This window comes from Mus caroli, chromosome 8 (genome assembly GCF_900094665.2).
Source record: "Mus caroli chromosome 8, CAROLI_EIJ_v1.1, whole genome shotgun sequence".
Taxonomy (NCBI): Eukaryota; Metazoa; Chordata; class Mammalia; order Rodentia; family Muridae; genus Mus; species Mus caroli.
In genome coordinates, this window is record NC_034577.1 from 55,718,274 (window position 1) to 55,740,896 (window position 22,623).

The window sequence follows — 22,623 nt, forward strand, 5'->3', positions numbered from 1 at the left end:
GATATTAGTTTATATTAATGATACTTAATTTTACATTAAACTTGTTTTACTTTATTTGCTTAATTTTTAAATTGTTTTATTTGCTTTATTTTATTTTGCTTAATTTTTATAAGCTTAATTTTGAAAACATATGCAGAATACTATATGATGTGAGATAACAGAAAACTATGTATGAGATAAAAGTATGTCTATTTCTCAAGGATTGTCCCTGTAAATTTCATTTTTACTGAGCATGACTGACCATTAATTTGTATATCTTTATTATCTTTAATAATTTACAATTAGTAATAATAATTTTATAAGAATACAGTTTTATAATTTTATTCCTTTTAAGTTGGAGCTTTAAAAATGTAATTCTTGAATTAAAGATTGTTTAGTATCAAAATAATGTGTAAACTATAAATACAGTTCATAGAAAGACTGGCCTTTTTAGTGTAATTTTACAAATTTCCAGTTTTTTTACATGACTGAGCTACTCCAAATAACTAAAACTTAACCAAGATAGTAAAAATATTACAGTTTTTATATGACTAAGTTTCATCAAATAGCTAAATCTTAACAAGGAGAGAAAAAGGTTTTATAATGAACTTTTACCAAATGGCTAGACCTTATTAAAGTTAGCAAAAATATTTTGTTTTTGTTTTTGTTTTATGATCCAATTGTTAGAAGCCTGGTCTTTTTCCCTTACTGTAAAATAAGCAATACAATCATCACTAGAGGGACACTACATGATCATCTTAACCAAAATGCCTCTAAAGTCCCATGGTATGCTTCCATCCTAATGAGATCACCATTCAAGATGGCAGCAAGCCCAGCTGAGCCCATTAGGCACATACCCTTTTCCTAAACATGTGCTGAACCCAAGTTAGATACATGCCATTTAATGGCAGACTAAGCTTATCTGTACAGAGCCTGTGAACTAGTAACCCTGTGTCTTAGTTAGGGTTTTACTGCTGTGAACAGACACTATGACCAAGGCAAGTCTTATAAAAAACAACATTTAATTGGGGCTGGCTTACAGGTTCAGAGGTTTAGTCCATTATCATCAAGGTGGGAGCATGGCAGTATCCAGGCAGGCATGGCACAGGAGGAGCTGAGAGTTCTGTCTTCATCCAAAGGCTGCTAGTGGAAGACTGACTTCCAGGCAACTAGGGTGAGGATCTTATACCCACACCCACAGTGACACACCCATTCCAACCAGGTCACACCTATTCCAACAAGGCCACACCTTCAGATGGTGCCACTCCCTGGTCCAAGGATATACAAACCATCACACCCTGTATTGTTACAGATTTTAAGCTGATATTTACTGCTTGGTCTTTTACAGCCTTTTAAAACATTGCTTACAGATTTTAGATAAAAAGTATTAAGCAAATTAGGGTGGGGAATATACAGTGAATTCAACCTCTCTGGTTACACTTAGTCATTTTTAAAGATAGTAAACAGAACAACGAAAGGGGTGGGGCATAATTAAAGAATTTAACAAACTTAAGAAAAGGACAAGAGATACACAAGAGTAAGCTCCTTTGGGCATAGTTTACATTTTAGCTGTTTTTAAGCGCATAATGTCTTTTCCTGAACTGTTTAATGTTTTGTTCTCTTCTCTGTCACAGACTCAGGAGGCCAGCCTGAGATGAGACATTGGAGGACACTTTTAAACAAGTGTTCCTGGATTAGAGCAGACTGGTCAAATTAAAACTCCATTAGAAAAGCATGAAACAATATTTCAATATTATCCACGGATGTGATTGGAGTAGTCTCAGTTATTGTCCCTTATGGTGCTTCAGAGATGAGCTGGACCAACGACTTCTGGCAATGAGTGTATATATATATATATATATATATATATATATATATATATACTGATTGATGTTCCTCCTATGGGACTGCAAATTCCTTCAGCTCCTTGGGTAGTTTCTCTAGTTCCTTCATTGGGGTGTGGGGGATAAAAACATACTTAGTGATATACTGCAGTCTCTAATGCCATCACATTGAATGGATTTGTGATTGAGGGGTCAGGAGAATGGAGGAACGGAGTGGTACACACATGCTGAAGAGAGGCTGAACCATGCCCATGGCCTGAGCTACTGCTGGAGGCCATGTTGATAGCTATAGCTGGTGATGCCTTAGAGGACCATGTCTGGTTCTGTGATTCTGTTGCAGTATCCATGGCCCATGTCACTATTGAAGGCAATTCCATGGTCCTGATATAGCTGGGGTCTGTGTAGATATCAATTGCCATCCATGTTACCACTGAAGGCCATGTGGATGTTGGTAGTCTGTGCTGCTGCTTCTAGTATTATTGATATATGTGGGTCATGCTGTTCCCTGGGGTCCATATGAATATCCCTGGTTTGTGTTGCCACTGAAGACCATGTTGGGGTCCATGGTCCTTTTATAGTTGTGAACTAAGTTGATGTCCATGGCCCATGCTACAATTGAAAGCTATGAGTATGTCCATTATCTGTGCTGTCCACTGAATCCATGATGATGCTCATGTCCTAGGATGTTTCTAGGGACTGTGTTGCTGGCCCTGGCCTATACTGCTACCAGAGACCATGCAGAAGTCTATGGCACATGCTAATACCATAGGTCAAATAGATGTACATGGCCCATGTTGTTACCAGATACCGTGTGGAAGACCATGGAGACTATAGAAGAAAGAGTCTTCTACAGTGGTATCAGTGGCAGCAGACTCAATTGAGAGAGATGTAGTAAGCTGTGACAACCCCTACATACACTACTCCAGAAAAGGAACAAACAAGATAGGAAACCATTAAAGAGAACTTTTTAAAATTGTGATAAGGATATTGAAGTGTTGCTCTCCCAAGTAGCTCCTGACAGTCATAGGGCTGGGAAAGTACTCACTTTTCTTTAACAGGCTGGCTACCTAGAGTTTGAGCATGTTCCAGTCACTATATGGACAGCACAAATTTGGCTTTATTTTGTTTGTTGGTTTTTGTTCTGTGTTTTAATCTCTTTTAGGGGAGATGGGAAGGATACAAGGCTGGGGAGAAAAGATCTGTGAGGACTGGGAAGTAAGTGTGATCAGGATGCATTATGTGAAATTCCCAAATAATCAATAAAAATATTCAGGAGTAATTGTAAAGATACAAGTTTGGAGGCCCAGAAGAACCAAGAGACAATCTGGCCCTGGAAATGGTTCTAAGTCAAAGCCTTGACAAAGAATAAGTGAACTGTGTGTTTTATTGGGGAGGAAGCCTCAGAGGACAGTGCTCTTCTATCTTATGGAGCTGGTTAGATAATCAAAATTGAAAGTGGCAAGTGTGAGCAGCAATGCTCATTTGAATTGAGTCATAGTGAACTCCAGACTTAAGACTGCCAGGCCAGTAAAAGGTTCTCATAGTTTTTGGCTAAAGCTCTTGGAATTTTTGACCAGCTGTTTAGAGCATCATCTAAGTCTTGAAATGACCAAACACACCAGTTAATAAAGGGAATCTCAAACTTCATGAGACAATTCCAGGGCTAAAGAACTTCAGGGCTCATGGAAGATTCTCAGAGATTTCAGGCAAATGATGTTCTCTAGTGCTCTCAACTGAGCAAGCTTTGCAGAATAAAGCTCTAGTGAGCTCCCAGTTGTAGCTAGGTTGGGTTCCTCTTTATTAGCTCCAGATCAACTTTGATGGGTTTTAACTGTTGCATTACTGTGAATGCAGCCTGGCTTCCTACCTAGATCAGACTGTCAGGGTAAGTGAGTAAGGTGTGACAGAAAAGGTCAGACAGAATGTGAAAAATAAATGTATCCTGGGAGAAACTGGTGACCCTGCAAGGTCATTGCTCCTACACTAACATCTTAGAACTGCCTGACAGGGACCAGGGTTCCTGATGCTTTCCTGGGCTTCAGCACTATATGATAGATGAATTAATAGGTAGCTTTAGAGAGATAGAAGGTGGAAAGAAAGGGAACTTCAGTCAAACTTTAGGAGGAACCATGTTTCTTCATAGCGAGGAAGCATTTTTTTTCACCCAAGAATGTTAATAGCAAGAATGACTACAAAGAAAGATGAAATACAGCCCCCTATGGAGGCAGAAACAACTTTTCTAGTCTACAAGAAAAACTGGGAAGTGAAGTCTTTCCAGAGGAAACCATCAGGTGTCCTGCTAAATTTTAATGTGATTAAACACCTATGTTATTTCTCTGTCTTCAGCCTGCAGTGACCTGGAATTCAGAGAAGTGGCAAACAGACTGCGAGACTGGTTCAAGGCCCTTCATGAGAGTGGAAGCCAGAACAAGAAGACAAAAGCATTGCTGAGGCCCGAGAGAAGCAGTAAGATTTTAAAATTGAATAAAGCTGTTATGTGGAAGACAGTTTCCTAGATCCAGTAAACCTCTCAGAATAAAAACATTTGTCAACATTTATCTTTTACCTTGTGAGTTCAAGTCCCCGTGGGATACTTAGCAGAATGCTGTTTAAAATTGAAGAAAACAAGAAGGAAGAAAAGAAAGGAATTACCAAGGATATAATCAATACATAACAGTTTTGTATTATATGCTACATAGAGATCATAAGGAGACTCAATGGGGTGTTGATGATAAGTATAATTTTGTCCTGTGTGAAATGGACAAATAAGTTACTTAAAAGTCAGTTTCACATAGATAGCTTGGCTAGCATGGGATTTATCATCTGCACCTGTTGTTCATCCCACCCATTGAGCAGAAAACTAATATCACAATTTTTGAGTCAAATTAGAGTAAGCTATAATTAAATACTGGCCAGGATGATGAACTCTGGCCAGTACCATTCCATGGTATCCAGAAAACGATGATAAATCAAACGAATCACAGTTTATAGAGACTTACAAAGGTAAACCCATCAGGGACAAGCATACATGTTGACATATTTCCTACTTATTTATATACTTCCCAACATATGTGACCAAGCATATCCAATTCAGGTGAGTCAACCTTGTTTGGGACATGAAAACTTGTTTTTTTCTTTCTTTCTTTCTTTCTTTCTTTCTTTCTTTCTTTCTTTCTTTCTTTCTTTCTTTCTTTCTTTCTTTCTTTCTTTCTCTCTCTCTCTCTCTCTCTCTTTCTTTTTTCTTTTTTTAATATGCCTTTTATTAGATATTTTCTTTATTTACATTTCAAATACTGTCCCCTTTCCAAGTTTCCCCTCTGAGAATCCCCTATCCTCTTCCTGATCCCCCTGCTCACCAACCCACCCAGACCTGCTTCATGGCCCTGGCATTCCCCTACACTGGGGCATAGAACCTTCACAGGACCAAGGGCCTCTCCTCCCATTGATGACCAACTAGGCCATCCTCTGCTACCTATGCAGTTAAAGACATGAGAGTCCCTCCGTGTTTTTTCTTTGATTGGTGGTTTAGTCCCAGGGAGCTCTGGGGTTACTGGTAGTTCATATTGTTGTTCCTCCTAAGTAGCTGCAAACCCCTTCAGCTCCTTGGGTACTTTCTCCAGCTCCTTCATTGGGGACCCTGTGCTCCATCTAATGGATGACTGTAAGCATCCACTACTGTATTTGCCAGGCACTGTTCTACTTAGAACCATCAATATGCAGTTTCTATCAAGATGACAGCAACATCACACAGTTGTCTGTAACATTTATATGGAATATTTTTTCTGAAATATTTTCTTACTTTTCTTTAATTAAGTCTTTTTTCCATAGTTCCAAGCTTGTGCATTTATGAATCTTTCCTTCTAAGATGATTTAATAAAACTGAAAAATTAAAGTCACCCATAGAGATAGATTTTTCACCGTGCAAACGTGAATTCTTGTGAATTTCAGAAAAAAATGACAGTATTTACCAACACAATCAGAGAGTTTTGGTGTGTGTCTTTGAGTGTAATATACAATTTGGGGCAGTGTATGTGGTTTTCTGTCTTTCAGTGTGAATTTATTTTGTAGTAATAACAACTAGATATATTTATTCCCTATCCCAAATAAAATGTCTAACTTATGGAAAGTCCTTCCATACCATTGCATATTGATATTTTTTAAAAATTACACTATGGTAAACTACACACAGTTAGAAATTTAAAACACAAAGAGTTTGGTTTGATTTATATATTTAATACGACAATGAGCAGAATTCAGGTATTAAGATCTTTTTAATAAATAACAAGAACATTAACAAAGTCTAGAAAATATTCTGTAACATTCTATGGTCTTTTAGATATTTTATGTAGAAAATAAAAAAATATTAATTTATAATATCTTTTGTATAGGGGAAAAGAATTTCAAGATTACTTCCTCATTTCAATAGAAAGAAAAATTTAAGTGTTCTAGCAAAGTAACATTTCATTCGTTTTTAATATATATTGTGTATGAATCCTTAATCCTATTAATCCTATTAATCTTTTCTAACACTGTCTGAATTTTAATTTTTCATAGTATATTTTTAAGTAATATGTGATTTTATTTTGGGAAAATTATTTCTTTAAGAAAATAATGTCTTTAATATCTCATATACAATTAATTTTTGGAAGAGTCATACTCACATAAAATTTTAATTTCAGTATATTTTTATTTTATAGAGAAACATGTGAAGTGGATAATTATAAAGTATTAGGCATCAGCAACTTCAGTAGATTTTACGAATATACATTTTATACTTTTTATAGCCATATGTTTCATTGTAGTACATCTTTTTAATGTGGTAAAATAAACATATTTATTCACAGAGGCAAGGATGCACATTTCTCTAGGCCATAAAAAGAGGTAAAAGACATACATTTAAATGCATGCTTTTGTATTTTGTCAATTAAAAAAATAGCTGATAATTGGTTAGCTATTATAAGAATATGATTTAAACTTAATAAGGATCATAGAAATTATTTGATGTTAGCTTAATAAATCTATGGAACAAATTTTACCATTCATTTTGATAACAATTATAATATAAACATCAAGTAAATTTAATTTTTGAACTTGATCAGTGTTTTTAAATATGCTTTTTAAAAAACTCTCAAGTTAGTCACAGCATATTCTTAGCAATGTATGCTGCTCATTCTAAGCCTATAACTGCTTTTAATTAAATAACATTAAACTAGTCTTTTCTGCCAACTCTGACTTAAATTATAGAAACTGAATTCCAAAAATCTTTGAGTTGTGATTCATATGCATATTTGAAAACTATAATTTTATTTTCATTTAAAAAAAATTGGAAGATGTAATTCATATACATGTCATTTAATATAATTTATGTATGTACTTATTTGACATAAAGATTTCTCTAAGGGATTTTATCTTATTTAATATCATCTTCATATTGACTAACTGACATTTAGATAAAATGTGTGCAAAAAATATTTCATTATCAAACTTGGAAGAGAAATCCCTGTGCACACCTATCTTTATATGTTGATAGATTCCAATGCTCATTTTTTTTTCTCAAGGAAATCATGTCCATGGCTTAAAGTTCAACAAGGTGGAGAAGCTGGCTATATTTGTGAGAAACTGAACATTTTCTACATCAAATAAAAAACTTTATGTTTAATATGCAAGTACAACATAAAGCACAATCTAGAAAAGGAAGATGCTAACTTAGCTTTGGTTTTTGTTAACACTGCTGGTTTATATTGATTTCAGTGAGGTTCCTTTTGGTATTGCAGTTTGGAGAATGCAAGTAGATATTACTAGATAGGACTTAAAATAACAAATTGATGAAATTCACACTTTTCCTTTTTTCTATTTCTAATTTTTTCTTTTTTATTGGATATTTTCTTCATTTACATTTCAAATGTTATCCCCTTCCCCATTTCCACTCCCCCTTAGAAACCACCTATTCAATCCCCTCTCACCCTGCTTAGTCCTTTTTAGTTAAAGTTTCTATTCATTTCTCTTAGGTATAACTTTCAATGTATATATTTTCTTGTTAATATTAACTATCTTAACACAAATTGTGTTGCAACTATGAAAGAAAGAGCTGAAATGTGTGGCTTACTGACCAAACAAAGACAGAAGAATAAATAAAAATAACATTTGTTGTATTATTTATAATTTTTCCTTTCAGACTTGTCTTTGCCTCAGCTAGACACTGTTCAAGTTGCATTCTGTCAAAACATATAGTACATTCTGACCACATCATGAACCTTTGTATTGTTAGAATTTTAAAATGATGCACTATGCTTTTCAATAGAGGCAATGTCAAGCTAACAGAACAACCAGGGCACAGCATGGTAATGGCTCACAACTTTTATATCTATGAAGAAAGAGGATGGACACACATCGAAAATGTACTATCTAATTTGGAAAAGGGCATGAGTAAGTTTAAAATTGCAGATTAGATGAGTGCAGAGATAAGTATTACTGAAACTAAACCTGATGTTTCTCACTGACTTCTTGGGAAAGATAACCTAGGGGAAAAATCATCAAAGGCTCCAACTGGTGAAAAGGTAGATTCATTTTAGAGTCCAGAGTCTGAACTGATGATGTTGATGAACAAGATTTATTCATGAAAATAACCCACACAGGGAAATGTTTTTTTTAGAGGACCTTTTCCAAGTTCCAATGACCTTGAAATCAGACAACATATTGAGCTGTCAGCAGAACTTGGATATATTATTAACACTGTGCTGATTGTTACAGATATATAAATTTAAGGAGTTATGACATAGTGTATCCCTACACTGATGTTCCAGAGAGCTGAAGTTAGAAGTTGAGTTACAAGGCCCATGAGTGACCATTCTATGGAGGTAACAACTGTGTTTCACTGAAGATATCAGAATGTTGCAATTCCCAGGGCCCAGGAAAATAGTTAGAATGGTGAAGAGACAAGACCAGAGAGAGGCTGTTAGCAGATCGAAGCACTAAGCCTCAGAGACAACAATTTCAAAGGGAGAAGATAAGTTACAATGGCACTGCTACCAGAGTTAGAAGAGCATCTTCGCTTGCATCTCAGGCTTTGATGGGCCATGCCATCAATCTACAAGCTAAAATGCACCCCTTTCCCCATCATGTTGCTTTTGGCACACACTTTGACACATCAAAAGAAAAATAACTAATTCATTCATTGTATGGTATCCAGTAACAGGAGGACATAACTCTAACTGGAATAGAACTGAAGCAAAGCCATGTCCTAGGCCTTACACTTGAAGATGAGACCCATGGATATGAATATGAATTGTCATTGCACGGAGAATGGAAAAGTTGTTTGTGTGACTGCTAGATTCACTCAATATCAATCAACATTCTTGAAACTTTTACATGTGTTACACATCTTATTTTCATGACATGACTTTGAAACAGGTAGTAATAGTAGATTTTTCCATTAAGACAATACTGGTCTAATGTTTAGTTAACCAAATATTATCAAACACTTTACATAAATGATTATAAGCCAATGTAGAAAGGAAACACTTTGAACCTAGACAATTATAACTATTTCACCATACATGTTTAAATTAACAAAATGTCATAGCTTTTTAAAGAAATGGAGCTGGCTGGAGAAATAGCTCAGCAGTTAAGAGTACTGACTGCTCTTCCAGAGGTCCTGAGTTCAATTCCAAGCAACCACATGGTGGCTCACAACCATCTGTAATGGGATCTGATGCCCTCTTCTGTTGTTTCTGAAGACAGTTACAACATACTCATAAATAAAATAATGCTTAAAAAAAAAGAAAGAAAGAAAGAATTGGAGCAAATTGATAAAGTTTTAAGAGATCTTCATTATATGTTTCATATGCAAAAAAGGTTTCATGAACATTGTTGGATCCAAGAGTCACCCACAAACCACACAAATTCTGATCCCAGACAGACTGGAATGGTTTATTGAACACATACCCTATGACTGATCAATCAGGGCTCATAACTTGGGGCTGATCCTACGATCCCAAACATATTTCTCTGTCAGCTCATAAAGGCTAAACCTGCAAAAACATAGGTAACTCATAAGCAGGTGCAGGAAGTTCTATGCAGTGGCCAGCTCTGACTCAAGCCATTTCAGACATAGCAGTTCATATTGACCTTTAATTTGATCGGTCCTATTTAAGCTTTGTGGAATTTCTTAAGATTAACAAACCTCATACAGAACATAACAGGGTATATAATCATCATGACCTTGCTTTGAGCCAAGTTATTCTTCTGTGTCAAAGTCTGGCAGGCATATTACAGCAACAATATGAAATAGCTGCTAGTCATGGAGCTAGGGGGCAGGCCTCAAAAAATATATATATTGTTTGAATATATCTGAACACATCACTGAAAATTAATAATCATAGAAAGGCAATTAAATGCTAAAAACACTTTCATAGACTTTATAATAGTCAGCTGATAGAAGGAGTTTCTTCTTCTTTACTGTGTTATGATTACTAGGGTAACATTAGTTTTTGAGGCCTCTATAAATTATGTGTTTGATTTATATGCCAAAATTTGCTTTTATTTTTTAAATTAAAAAAGAAGCCATAGCAGAATTGTGGTGAGAATCTTTACAATAAGTTTTAATAGAGTTTGTATAGTACTATGAAAGAGTATGGAATTAATTTCCATCTTATCATCTTAGAAAGCATGGTAGAGATGAGCATCTTATGCAAAATCCCAAATGAGCAGTCTGACTCTGAATTGGATGATGTCTTCTGTTGCTTCTTACCCACCAAATGTTCTTCACAGGGAGAGAAAATGATGGAATTACTTCCACCCCCAGGGTATATGAGACATTCTAATTTCTTACCGAGATACTGCTCACTTTGTGTCATGCTGTCCTCACATTGAGAGGAAGATTGAATTCAGAATCAGATGGATTAAAATAATGCCTCATTTTAATGAAAAAGGAGCCTTCTAGGTATAACAGTGAACTTCATCTACTGAAAACAAACATCTAAAGTTAGAAGATAAATTTTCTTTTCTCATTTCAAGTAATAAAATAAAACAACCGGCGCATCGCTGATTTTGGTGCTTCTAATTATTGAGACATCTGGCAGTTTCTTCTTTTATTAGGATGATGTTGTAACTTTCTCTATAATGAAATTTAATTATGTACTATAGCACGACTAAGGTATTATTCTAAAGGAGTGATATTGGAATTTTGATCAAATGACAAATAATATTTTAAAATAGTACTGATGCATGTTAACATATAATTATAAAATAAATATTTATGCAATTTATTTAATGCAATAAAGCTATCACATTTCATTATTCCTTGGGAAGGGACTCCATTGGTTGACTTGGCAACTCAATAAACTGTAGGTAGATTCGGATCCTGGGGAAGATCTCATTTCACACAATGGGAACTATTGTTACCACCAGCAAGTTGAAATTCCATAAGAAGTGGATTTCTAATCATTGGCTGAATACAACTTCATCAAGCATCTTGTATTCTTACCCAGAAAGGAAACCTTTCTTCCTAATTAAAATAGTTTATGGTTTTCAGGTTACCTGTTAGCCTGTTTTATGACAGGCTTAATGCACAATATATTTCCTGTATTCTTATATAATTCTGCATCTGTTTTTTTATATTTTCCCTATTGTGATTTTGTTGATAATTGACTTTTTATCAGATGACTGTGTGGTCATCAATTTTATATCTACTTTTTTTATCATTTACTTACAGAAGAATGTTGAAATTCCCAGCTGTACCTGTGAATTGCTCTATTCTCAATGCTTTTATAAGCTGTTTTTTAGGGCATTTGGAATATTCATTACAGATACTTTACATAGTAAGAACCATCAGACCTACTTGTTAAACCTTTGTCATCATCTCGTGTTCCCTTTCATGGAGTAGCATTTATTAGACTACGTTCATTAGCTGATTTTTATTAGTGTTTATTTAATGCATTACATAAACCCTCTTAACTTCAATCTATTGTTTTAGGTGCAATATACAGAAAAATTTTACCTTTTTAAATAAAATTTGAATGCTTTTTACATGTTTAGATAATTTATATTTAATTATCTATATGGTTTAATTGTAGTACATTTTTATTTTATTTTAATGGTTTTCTTTTTTTTTTTCCTTTTCTTCATGAAGGTGCCTTTTCTTGGGCCAATAAACTATGTTTTATTATTTTCTTGAATTATCTTTTGGTTTACTGATATATAAATTATATGTCATACTTAACCATTTTTTTTACTGTTCTGTTGCTATGACAAACAAACATTATGCATAAACATTATGACAAAAGCAACTTGGGGACTTGTTTGACTTTTGTATCCTAAGTCACAGTCCATTGAGGGAAGTTGTGGTATGAACTTAAGGAAGAAACTCAAGGAGGCAGAGTCAGACACAGATCCATAGAGGGATGCTACTCACTAGCTTACTCCAATGGCTTGCTTAAACTGTTCCTTTTATTTCCTTTTTTGTTTTTCCTTTTTTTGTATCCCTTTGATTTTATGAGGCAGAATTTCTTTGTATAACAGCGCTACCTGTTGTGGAACTCACTCTGTAGACAATGCTGGCCTGGAACTCATCCAAAATTTCCTACCTCTGCTCCCCAAGTGCTAGGATGAAAGGCATTTGCCACCACATCTTCAGCTTGCTTTCTTATACAGGACAACAAGCCCAGGACAGCATTTTCCTGATAGGTTGTGCTCTCCTACATAAATCATTAATCAAGACAATATCTTAAAGACTTGCCTACAGGTAATTTGATAAAAGCATTTTCTCAATTGATGGTCTTCTTCCTGGCTAAGACTAAGTTGTATAAAGTTGGGAAAAAGTTGACCAATACACACACTAAATCAAATTTGTTTTTCATTGAATATATAATATAAGGCTTTAAACTCTCCTTTGAAAAGTATGATTTGTCCGTGGGTGAAGAAGCTTTCTTCCAAGCCTGATGACATGAGTTTGATTACCAGCTATATGGTGTAAAAAATTAATCTCAAGTTAACTTCTGACTTCACACACACATACACACCCACACACACACCCACACCCCCACACACACACACACACAGAGAGAGAGAGAGAGAGAGAGAGAGAGAGAGAGAGAAGTAGATAGATAGATAGATAGATAAAGAGAGAGAGATAGATATAGATAGAAATAAAGAAACATTTTCTAATGTCATATTTGTTTTCATACACTATAAACAAATTTTATGATTCCAATAATTTAGATTCAATATTAATTTTAGAGGCTTTTAAAATAAAGTTTGTATGCTGCTCCTTAAAAGCTTTCATTTCATGTCTTTTAAATAGAGATACAGTTTTTTGCCCTTATGGCACATTATTATTCATTCTATCTGAAAAAGTCATATTTCGAACTGTATCATGAAAACTCTATTAAATAAAATCTTTCCTAGTTTTGTTATTTCAAAATAAATCATCCCATCTTTCTTTGAACATCTTGTTCCTGGGTTATAGTTTTATGCTGAGAGCCTTATATTCTTTTGGTATAAAATCATTTGCAGTCTTTTGTATCTGCCTCATATTGTTTTATTTCAAACCTGTACAATAGTTCTCAACATTTTAATGGTGTGACTTTTTTTAAAAAAAGAATTTATTGGTTATTTTGTTCATATTTCAAATGTTATCTCTCTTCCAAGTTAAACGCCCTATACTCCCTGTACCCTCTGCTTCTATGAGGGTTCTCCCCCAACCACCCACCCGCTCCCAACTCAGTGCCATAGCATTGTCCTACTTTGGGTCATCAACTCTCCTTAGGAACAAGGGAATCCACTCCCATTGATGTCAATAAGATAATCCTTTGCTACATATGAAGCTAGAGCCATGGATCCCTCCATGTATACTCTTTGGTTGGTGATTTAATTTCCAAGAGCTCCGGGGTTGGGGTTGGTTGGTTGATGTTGATTTTCCTGTGGGATTGCTAATCCCTTCAGCTACTTTTGTCCTTTCTCTCACTCCTCCATCTGGGTTGCCCCACTTAGTCCAATCACTGGCTGAATGCATCCACATCTGTATAGGTCAGGCTCTGGCACAGTTTCTCTGGGGAATGCTATACCAGGTTCCTATCAGCAAAGTTTTTCTTGGCATTAACAATAGTGTCTATGTTTGATGTCTGAAGAAAGTATGGATCTCTAGGTTGGGCAGCTTCTGGATGGCCTTTCCTTCAATCTCTGCTCCACTCTGTGTCCCTGCATTTCCTTTTGACAGGAACAATTCTGGATTAATATTTCTGAGATGGCTGAGTAGACCCATCCCTCAAACGGGGGCTATGCCTGTCTACTGGATATGGTCTTTACAGGTTCTATCTCCCCATTTGTTGGATATTTCATCTAATGTCGTCCCTGTTGTGTACTGGGAAACTCTTGGGTTCCAGGCATCTTGGACTTTCTAGTGGTTATCCCTATTTCCCCATTCTCCACTTCTACACACCTCTGTTCAATTTCCTGAACCTTTAATTATCACCCCATTCCTTCCCACACCTGATACTGCCCCTCTTTTTCACTCCCCCCCTCTTCTCTCCCTCCAAGATCCCTCTCTCCCTCCCTCCACTTACTGTGATTATTTTTGCCCCTTCTGAGTAGGGCTGAAGCATCTGAACTTTGGTCTTCCGGGTATCATATGGTCTGTGAGTTGTACTGTGTGTATTCCATCCTTTTTTTTTTTTTGACTAATAGGCATTTATCAGTGAGTACATATGATGTACATACGATGTGTGTTCTTTTGTAACTTGGTTACCTCATTCAGGATGATGTTTTCTAGTTCCATAAATTTGCCTTGCAAATTTCATGAAGTCATTCCTTTTACTAGCTGAGTAGTACTCTGTGTATCACATTTTTGTATCCATTCCTCTGCAGAGAGACATCTGGGTTCTTTCCAGCTACTGACCATTATAACTTAGGCTGCTATGAACATAGTAGAACATGTGTCCTTGTTATATGTTAGAGCATCATTTGGGTATATACCCAGGAGTGGTATAACCAGGAGTGGCCCTCAGGTAGTACTGTGTCCAATTTTTTGAGGAACCACCAGACTGATTTCCAGACTGGTTGTACCAGCTGGCTATCCCAGCAGCAGTGGAGGAATGTTCCTCTCTCTCTACATTCTGCTGTCACCTGAGTTTTTGATCTTATCCATTTTGACAGGTGTAAGATGGAATCTCAATGTCATTTTGATTTGCATTTCCCTGATGACTAAATATGTTGAACTTCACTTTAGGTTCTTACCGGCCATTTTGAAATTCCTCAGTTTAGAATTCTTTATTTTTATACTCCATATATATATATATATATATATATATATATATATATATATATATATATATACACATTTCAGATGGTATCTTCTTTCCTGGTTTCCCCTCTGAAAACTCCCTATCTCCTCCCCCCTTCCTCCTGCTCACCAACCCACCCACTCTTGCCCTGGCCCTGGCATTCTATACTGGGGAATAGAACCTTCACAGTACCAAGGACCTCTCCTCCCATTGGTGACTGGCAAATCCATCCTCTGCTACATATGCAGCTAGATACATGAACCCACCATATGTTTTCTTTGGTTGGTGGTTTAGTTCTAGGGAGCTCTGGAGGTACTGGTTGATCCAAATTGTTATGCCTCTTATTGGGCTGCAAACTATACCCCATTTTAAAAATAAGGTTGCTTGGTTCTCTGGAGTCTAACTTCTTAAGTTCTTTGTATATTTTGGGTATCAACCCTCTATCAGATATAGGATTGCTAAAGATCTTTTCCCAATCTGTGAGTTGCCATTTTGTCCTATTGATAGTCTTTTGCCTTACAGAAGCTTTTCAATTTTATGAGGTCCCATTTGTCAATTGTTAATCTTAAAGCATAAGCCATTTTGTGTTCTGATTAGGAAGTTTTCCCATGTACCCAAGTATTTGAGGCTCTTCACTACTTTCTCTTCTATTAGATTCAGTGTATGTGGTTTTATGTGGAGGTACTTAATCCACTTAGACTTGAGCATTGTACAAGGAGAGAAGAATGGATCAATGTGTATTCTTCTACATGCTGACTGCCAGTTGAACCAGCACTATTTGTTGAAAATGCTGTCCTTTTTCCACTGGATGGTTTTGGCTTCTTTAAAAAAGATCGAGTGACCATAGGTGTGTGGGTTCATTTCTGGGTCTTCAAGTCTATTCCACTAATCTACCTACCTATCCCTATTCCAAAAACCATGTAATTTTTATCACTGTTGCTCTGTAATAGAGTGTGAGATCAGAGCTGGTGATTTCCCCAAAAGTTCTTTTATTGTTGAGATTATTTTTTCTATCCTTGTTCTTTTGTTATTTCAAGTTAATTTGAGAATTGCTCTTTCTATCTCTGGGAAGAATTGAATTGGGATTTTGATTGCATTGAATCTGTAGATTCCTTTTGGTAAGATGGCCATTTTTACTATGTTAATCCTGCTGATCCATGAGCATGAGAGATCTTTCTCAGCCCATTTATGCCTTGAGTAGATAAAAGTTACTGATTTGTTTGAGTTAATTTTATATCCAGATACTTTGCTGAAGTTGTTTCTCAGCTGAAGGAGTGTGCTCATGGATTTTTTTTTGGGGGGGGGGTTGGTTGCCTAAATATACTATCATATATGTAAATAGTCATATCTTGACTTCCTCCTTTTCACTTTGTATCTCTTTGATTTCCTTTTTTTGCCTAACTGCTCGAGTACTATGTTTAATAGATATGGAGAGAATGAACAGTCTTGTATTGCCCCTGACTTTACTGTGATTGCTTCAAGTTTCTCTCCATTTAGTTTGATGTTGGCTATTGGTTTGCTGTATGTTGCTTTTATTATGTTTAAGTGTGGAACTTGAATGGAGTAAAACTTTAAGGCAGTTTCTCAAATTGTAGTGACTTCTAATAATAATTCTACTTTGTTGCTACTTCATAGTTCTAATTTTGCTACTGTTATAAATCCTAATGCAAATATCTCATATGCAGGCTATCTGATATATGACTGCCCTGGTGGTCACAGCCTACAGACATAGAACTTCTCCTTTATAGAAACATGGACTTTGCATCTAGCTGCTTTAAAAAAATTCCTTCTCATCATTTGTTTAAAGTAAATTTAGTTATAATGTCTCAAGTATTTATTATGAATTTATCTACTTGGTATCTCTCAAGTTTTGTGTTCTATTTAGATTCTTCTCTGTGATAGGTGAAATTCATTTGTTGGAGAGATATTCCCTAAGTCATTTCTTGTACCAAAAACATTCCCTTCTAATTTTGTCTATTTAAATACTACTGCTAATCATAATTCTAATAATACTTCTATGGCAATGGTTCACAGCTTCTCTGTGGTCTTTGCCATTTCTTTCTTCCCTAGTTTTCTTTCCTTTCTGAGAGACCATGGCTATGCTCAGTGTTCTGAGCTTTTTAGCTCATTACTCAAGATATTCTTTCTAGTTTTTCTTAGCGATAGACTTATTTTAACTTTTACTTATTTTCACCAGTTCTCTGGGAGAAATATAGAAGTGTGATATTTGCCGGGCGTGGTGGCGCACGCCTTTAATCCCAGCACTCGGGAGGCAGAGGCAGGCGGATTTCTGAGTTCGAGGCCAGCCTGGTCTACAAAGTGAGTTCCAGGACAGCCAGGACTATACAGAGAAACCCTGTCTCGAAAAAACCAAAAAAAAAAAAAAAAAAAAAAAGAAGTGTGATATTTATTTATCTTTTTTAAGAAATTAAGGCATTCTGTAAGACATAAAAGGGCAGGTAGGCAGATGTACCTTTATCATATTTCCAAATCCATCTCTGATTCTCAATTTGCTATTTCTGTCTATTTTCACACCTTGTCTTCCTTGAGATCTTTCCCTGAGCCTACAGGAAGATTTCCTTCAAAGGGAATGAACTTTAGTTGTATTCCATAAGTTACATATTTTTGTGGTGGTCCTTCTCAGCATTTAATAGCTCAAAAACAATCTTAATTGGCTTCTTATTGGCTTGCATCATATTTCATTTCTAACACAAGCAAGAACTCACTTCCTAACTCTATTTGGAATAGCTATATATTTGTATATTTGTGTGTAATATTTTAATGATTCAAGTCATTTGTGGCCTTATATAAGATTTAGGGCTCACCGCTTTAGTGAGGTTAGTAGATGATCCATGTGTAACAGCACATAGCTCTCATACAACTTAGTCCTGCAATTTCATGAGCCCTACTATCCTCCAGCATACTTTACTGCCTCCTATTGTAGCAATTTGTAATAAAAAAAAAATCACCACAAGAGCTGAAGTCAGAAAGTAATATTGCATAATACCACTTCTTTCTCTTGTTAACAGTTTCATGTATAATGCTACATTCACGATAGTATTTACCAGCACAAGATAATATGAAAGCTATTATATAGTATACATCAGTAATACCTGTGTAGAAATAATATTCTTCAGGTCTTCATATGGAAATGAGTTTCAGCAGCTTTTGTTATTCAATAATACATTGCAGTTTATGATGATCTGGTAAGTATCTAAGAAGATTTAACAGTGACTAGCATAAATAGTATATAATTGCAATACCACATTATATTGAATGATGACTGATTAGCAACAGATGTTGTCTGGTTAATTAATCCTCATAACTAGAATAGATATTTTTGTAGCTAATAGACATTGAAAAACTTTCCCAAGTTGAAGCTAAAAGTTTTTGATTTTCTGACTACCCAGTACTTTTCCTCTGCTCTTCCATAATTCATTGATTTTCTATACTTTCTGATGATGTTATCTTGCATATGAGCTAATTCTGTTCTCTTTGACTGTAGGATTTGATACCAGTATTTTGCCAATTTGCAAGGATTCACTTGGCTGGATGTTTAATAGACTTGATACAAACTATGACCTGCTATTGGACCAGTCAGAGCTTGGGAGCATATACCTTGATAAGAATGAGCAGTGCACCAAGGCGTTCTTCAATTCTTGTGACACATACAAGGACAGTTTGATATCTAATAATGAATGGTGCTACTGTTTCCAGAGACAGCAAGGTAAAAGATGAGGCTGCTGTGATGGAATTAGTTGGCCTGCATTTCAAATTTTATCTTTTCCCTCATAATAAAAAATATTAGTACTATCCAATGCCTCAGTCATTTTAGTACTTTTTCTAATTTGAATGTTTAATGAAAGACCAAATAGGCACTATTTTGAACACAATAATTGTGCTAAAGATACAAATATTCTAAATAAGATGGAAAATAGTAATTAATATTTTATATTAATGTATTTCATTATAGTTCCCATTATGAACCCGCAAGCAGCACACAGAGATATGAGAACATAGATATTAAAAGTAATCATTGAAATTAATTTGCTATCTGCTTTGCCCACAGTGTAAAATAAATGGGGTTTTTATCACTATACTGTGGAGTTTTAATGTTCCATTTTGTGATCTTATTAAATGTGTTGCATGAACCATGCATTCACTGTGAAGTTATTTTTACTCATTTTATTTTCAAAATTACTTAGTCTTTCAATCTTTCCAAAGTGGTTCGTAGCTTGTTAAAAATTTGCTAGTGAAACAGTATTCTAAAACTCTGCAAGAAGTGAGACAAAGGAAATAGCAGTTGTGTTCGTTGTACAACTTTTAAAATAAATTATACATTTTTAATTAAAATAAAATCATATCACATATCCTTTTCTTTCTCCTTTTTCAACCCCTCCCAGATATAGCCCTTCGAATGCCTTCAAGTCTAATAGAGATAAAAGTAGACTTCAAATTATGGATCATACTTCCAGAATGAATGTTATATATTAAATGCATGCAGGCAAAAGTATCTAAACATCCTCACATTATGTTAAATATGTGGAAAACTAAGGAATATTTATGAGAGTGCTAGTGAAATACACTGGAAACGAGGTTGATGTGGTAGAGTTAGTACTGGAGTGCTTTCCAAACTTGAAAGCAAAAAGAGTGGACAAGGTATTCAAACTATAGCAATTATTATCATACCTCATACGAAATTATAAAAATTGCTTTGCTAACAATCATGTTCATTTAGCAATAGCTCAAAAATTAGGGAAGAAATAATTGTCTACATATTGATTAGAAGTGAATATAATAATGGTTTAGCTCGGAGGTGGCCTTACCTATCTGTAAATCACTTTAAGTAAAAAGAATTTTGGTGAGTGGAGAAGTCAGGAGATTCTCAAAGGGTCTAGGAGCAAGGAAACCATAATCCAAAATATTTTCTTTAATAAAACATCTATGATAGATGAAAAAAGCCAAAAATATGAAATTGAATTGTTTCATTAAATGTTTTAAACTGCACACATTTGTGAATACACACTACTGACTTGATTACATATGCATTGTATGTAATGAGACATTCCATCTCACATGACATTCTAGCCATTGATAGCTAGTGCACTTTAAAGAGTAAAAAAGTAAATTCAAGTGTATTTTCATTAAAATCTGCTCATTCACATATTCCTATATTTAACATTTGCCATTTCAGTTTTGTCATTTGTTATGTCTTTCATGATTATTAATGAACACTGAAAACTACTCACACATGAACAGACATGTGTAATATACAAAGCTGAGTTCATTGAGCCCGAGGATGAATGGTGGATGTGATGGTCCCAAAGCGGGTAAAGGAATATTTAAAATTGTATGAAAGTATGTTTGAATTTAAATTAGTAAAAGTTTAGTGTGAAAGATAAAAATATTTTTAAAAACACATTCAACCATGGCTAGGATTTTGAGTACATGTAAGCACAAATCTCTACTTTTAAACATAGAAAAATTAATTTTCCTTTACAGCACCTTAAAGAAGTCTTTTTCATAAAATTGGAAAGCTTGACTAATGCCATGGCAGTGAGATAATGAGAGAAAACTTCTTATGATATATATCAGTATATCTTGATATATATTCTTTATTTTAAGGAAAACTTATATTGTATCAATTTAAACATGAACTACCATCAAGTAGTTAGCTTCTAAAATCAAATTACTTTTTTTCACTTTTTACTTTGTTTGCTAGAATATTTTGGCCTCACATACTGACATAGAACATATACAGCTTATGCACATTATTTTTTTCTACTATGCCTTTTAAATTTGAGTTATTTTGTAATTCTCTTATTAAAACATTTTAAATTATTTGAATTGGATTGTATGTTTATCCTTCTTCCTGGGACCATTCATTGAAGAGGAAAAGAATTATTTTGATATTTTATTGTCCTTTTACAGCATAATTCTTTTCTGTCTCTACCTATCTAAAAGACAAAAATTGTACTTTTTTTCTGGTGACATTTGTTTAATATTTGAACAAATATTTTAACATTAAATTTCAATAATACATATTGTATTATGCATATATAGAATATTCAAAGTATCTACACATGTGTTCATTTAGGTCACTGATTGTAAATACAATGCACATAATATATACTTACAAATTGGCTTTTAGTACTCTAGACTCTTTTGAAACATGACTTACAAAAATTTACATTATTATTTTCTAAAAGTTACTTACACATTTGAAACCTTTGTGGAAACTAAAAAGACTAAGATAAGACAATAACATTTTACAATAAAATAATGTATAAATGTTCAACGTTACTGGGGAAAAGCAGTATTTTTTGCATATTATGTTTTGTAATGAAAAACTCATTTTTTTCTATTATTCTATAGCCTATGCTAAATGAGAGGGAAATGAGTTAGTTTTTTAGTCAGCAATCAACTGGATTTATATGGCAGATGTATTAATAGAAGTAATATTCCATCATCTATAACTATGTTATTTTCGTTTTTCATCAAATTTCAGACATTTCAAAAAATATCAGAAAGTGCTACCATAGCTAGAACTTACTAAAATGCTATACTCTGTTGTGTATCTGTAAGTAGATATTTCTGTGCATGTCTATCATGATATATCCACACATACGTATCCACATGAATCCATGACCACAGATGGATAACATGAGCCTTACTGTGATAAAAATACTTGCTTGAGGCTGAAGGCTTACAGGTGCACTGTTTGCTCTACAACATCCTTGAAGTGCTGTATTTGATGTCCTTGCAGACCCACCTTGCCACACCGAGCTCAGCAACATTCAGAAGCGACAAGGGATAAAGAAGCTCCTCGGTGAGTCACAGCTCACTCTTCTGAAGGTTTTATTGCTTATATAAATAACCCCAGGGAAACAGCAACATAAAATCAATATTAATCCAACAAAGACAGCCTGCATTCAAGTTCAGCAGCAAAATTTATGAACTTTTGGAAAGCCATTGAACTTACCTTTATTACCTCAGCATTTGAAGAATATAATCTCTGTTTTACTGCTCTAAAATCATGTTCATATTTTGAAAGTTTTTAAGTATAAAAAAGATTCAAGCAATAATAAATTTAAGAATCAGCAGAAGTGTCTATTTGGGCATTAAACATTTATGAATCGATGTTACTATGTATATGAAATTTAAGCAACTGATTTCACACACGTAGTGAAAGTATTCTAACAGAGAAATCTGAGCAGGAATTTTTGTGGTTTTCATTAGTAAGTTGTCAAATGTAGCTTTTAGTAAGTAAGTACTGATACACATAATAGCAGAGAGATGATGGATAGATTTCACATATTATAACCCATGTTTCATATATTATATGCCATATGTCAATATTTCATTATTAATATTATATGTATACTGATAATTATAATTTATAGTAATATATTTATACATATCAATATATTCTCAATATATTAATATTTTATGTATTACATTCCAACATAGTTTCCCCTCCCTCCACTCTTTCCAGTCCCCCACTCCACTTCCCCTCTCCCCCG

At 34.6% G+C, this 22,623-nt stretch overlaps 1 protein-coding gene across 4 annotated transcripts in view; it reads left to right on the top strand.

The window, feature by feature from the left end:
- Spock3 (SPARC (osteonectin), cwcv and kazal like domains proteoglycan 3) overlaps positions 1-22,623 on the top strand; it is a 373,684-nt gene that overhangs the window by 343,809 nt on the left and 7,252 nt on the right. For all 4 annotated transcript variants that reach the window (XM_021169488.2, XM_021169486.2, XM_021169485.1 and 1 more), the window contains 3 exons: positions 4,170-4,289; positions 18,606-18,827; positions 21,867-21,929. In XM_021169488.2, the coding sequence (XP_021025147.1) occupies positions 4,170-4,289; positions 18,606-18,827; positions 21,867-21,929 (405 nt within the window). The remainder of the gene's footprint in view (positions 1-4,169; positions 4,290-18,605; positions 18,828-21,866; positions 21,930-22,623) is intronic.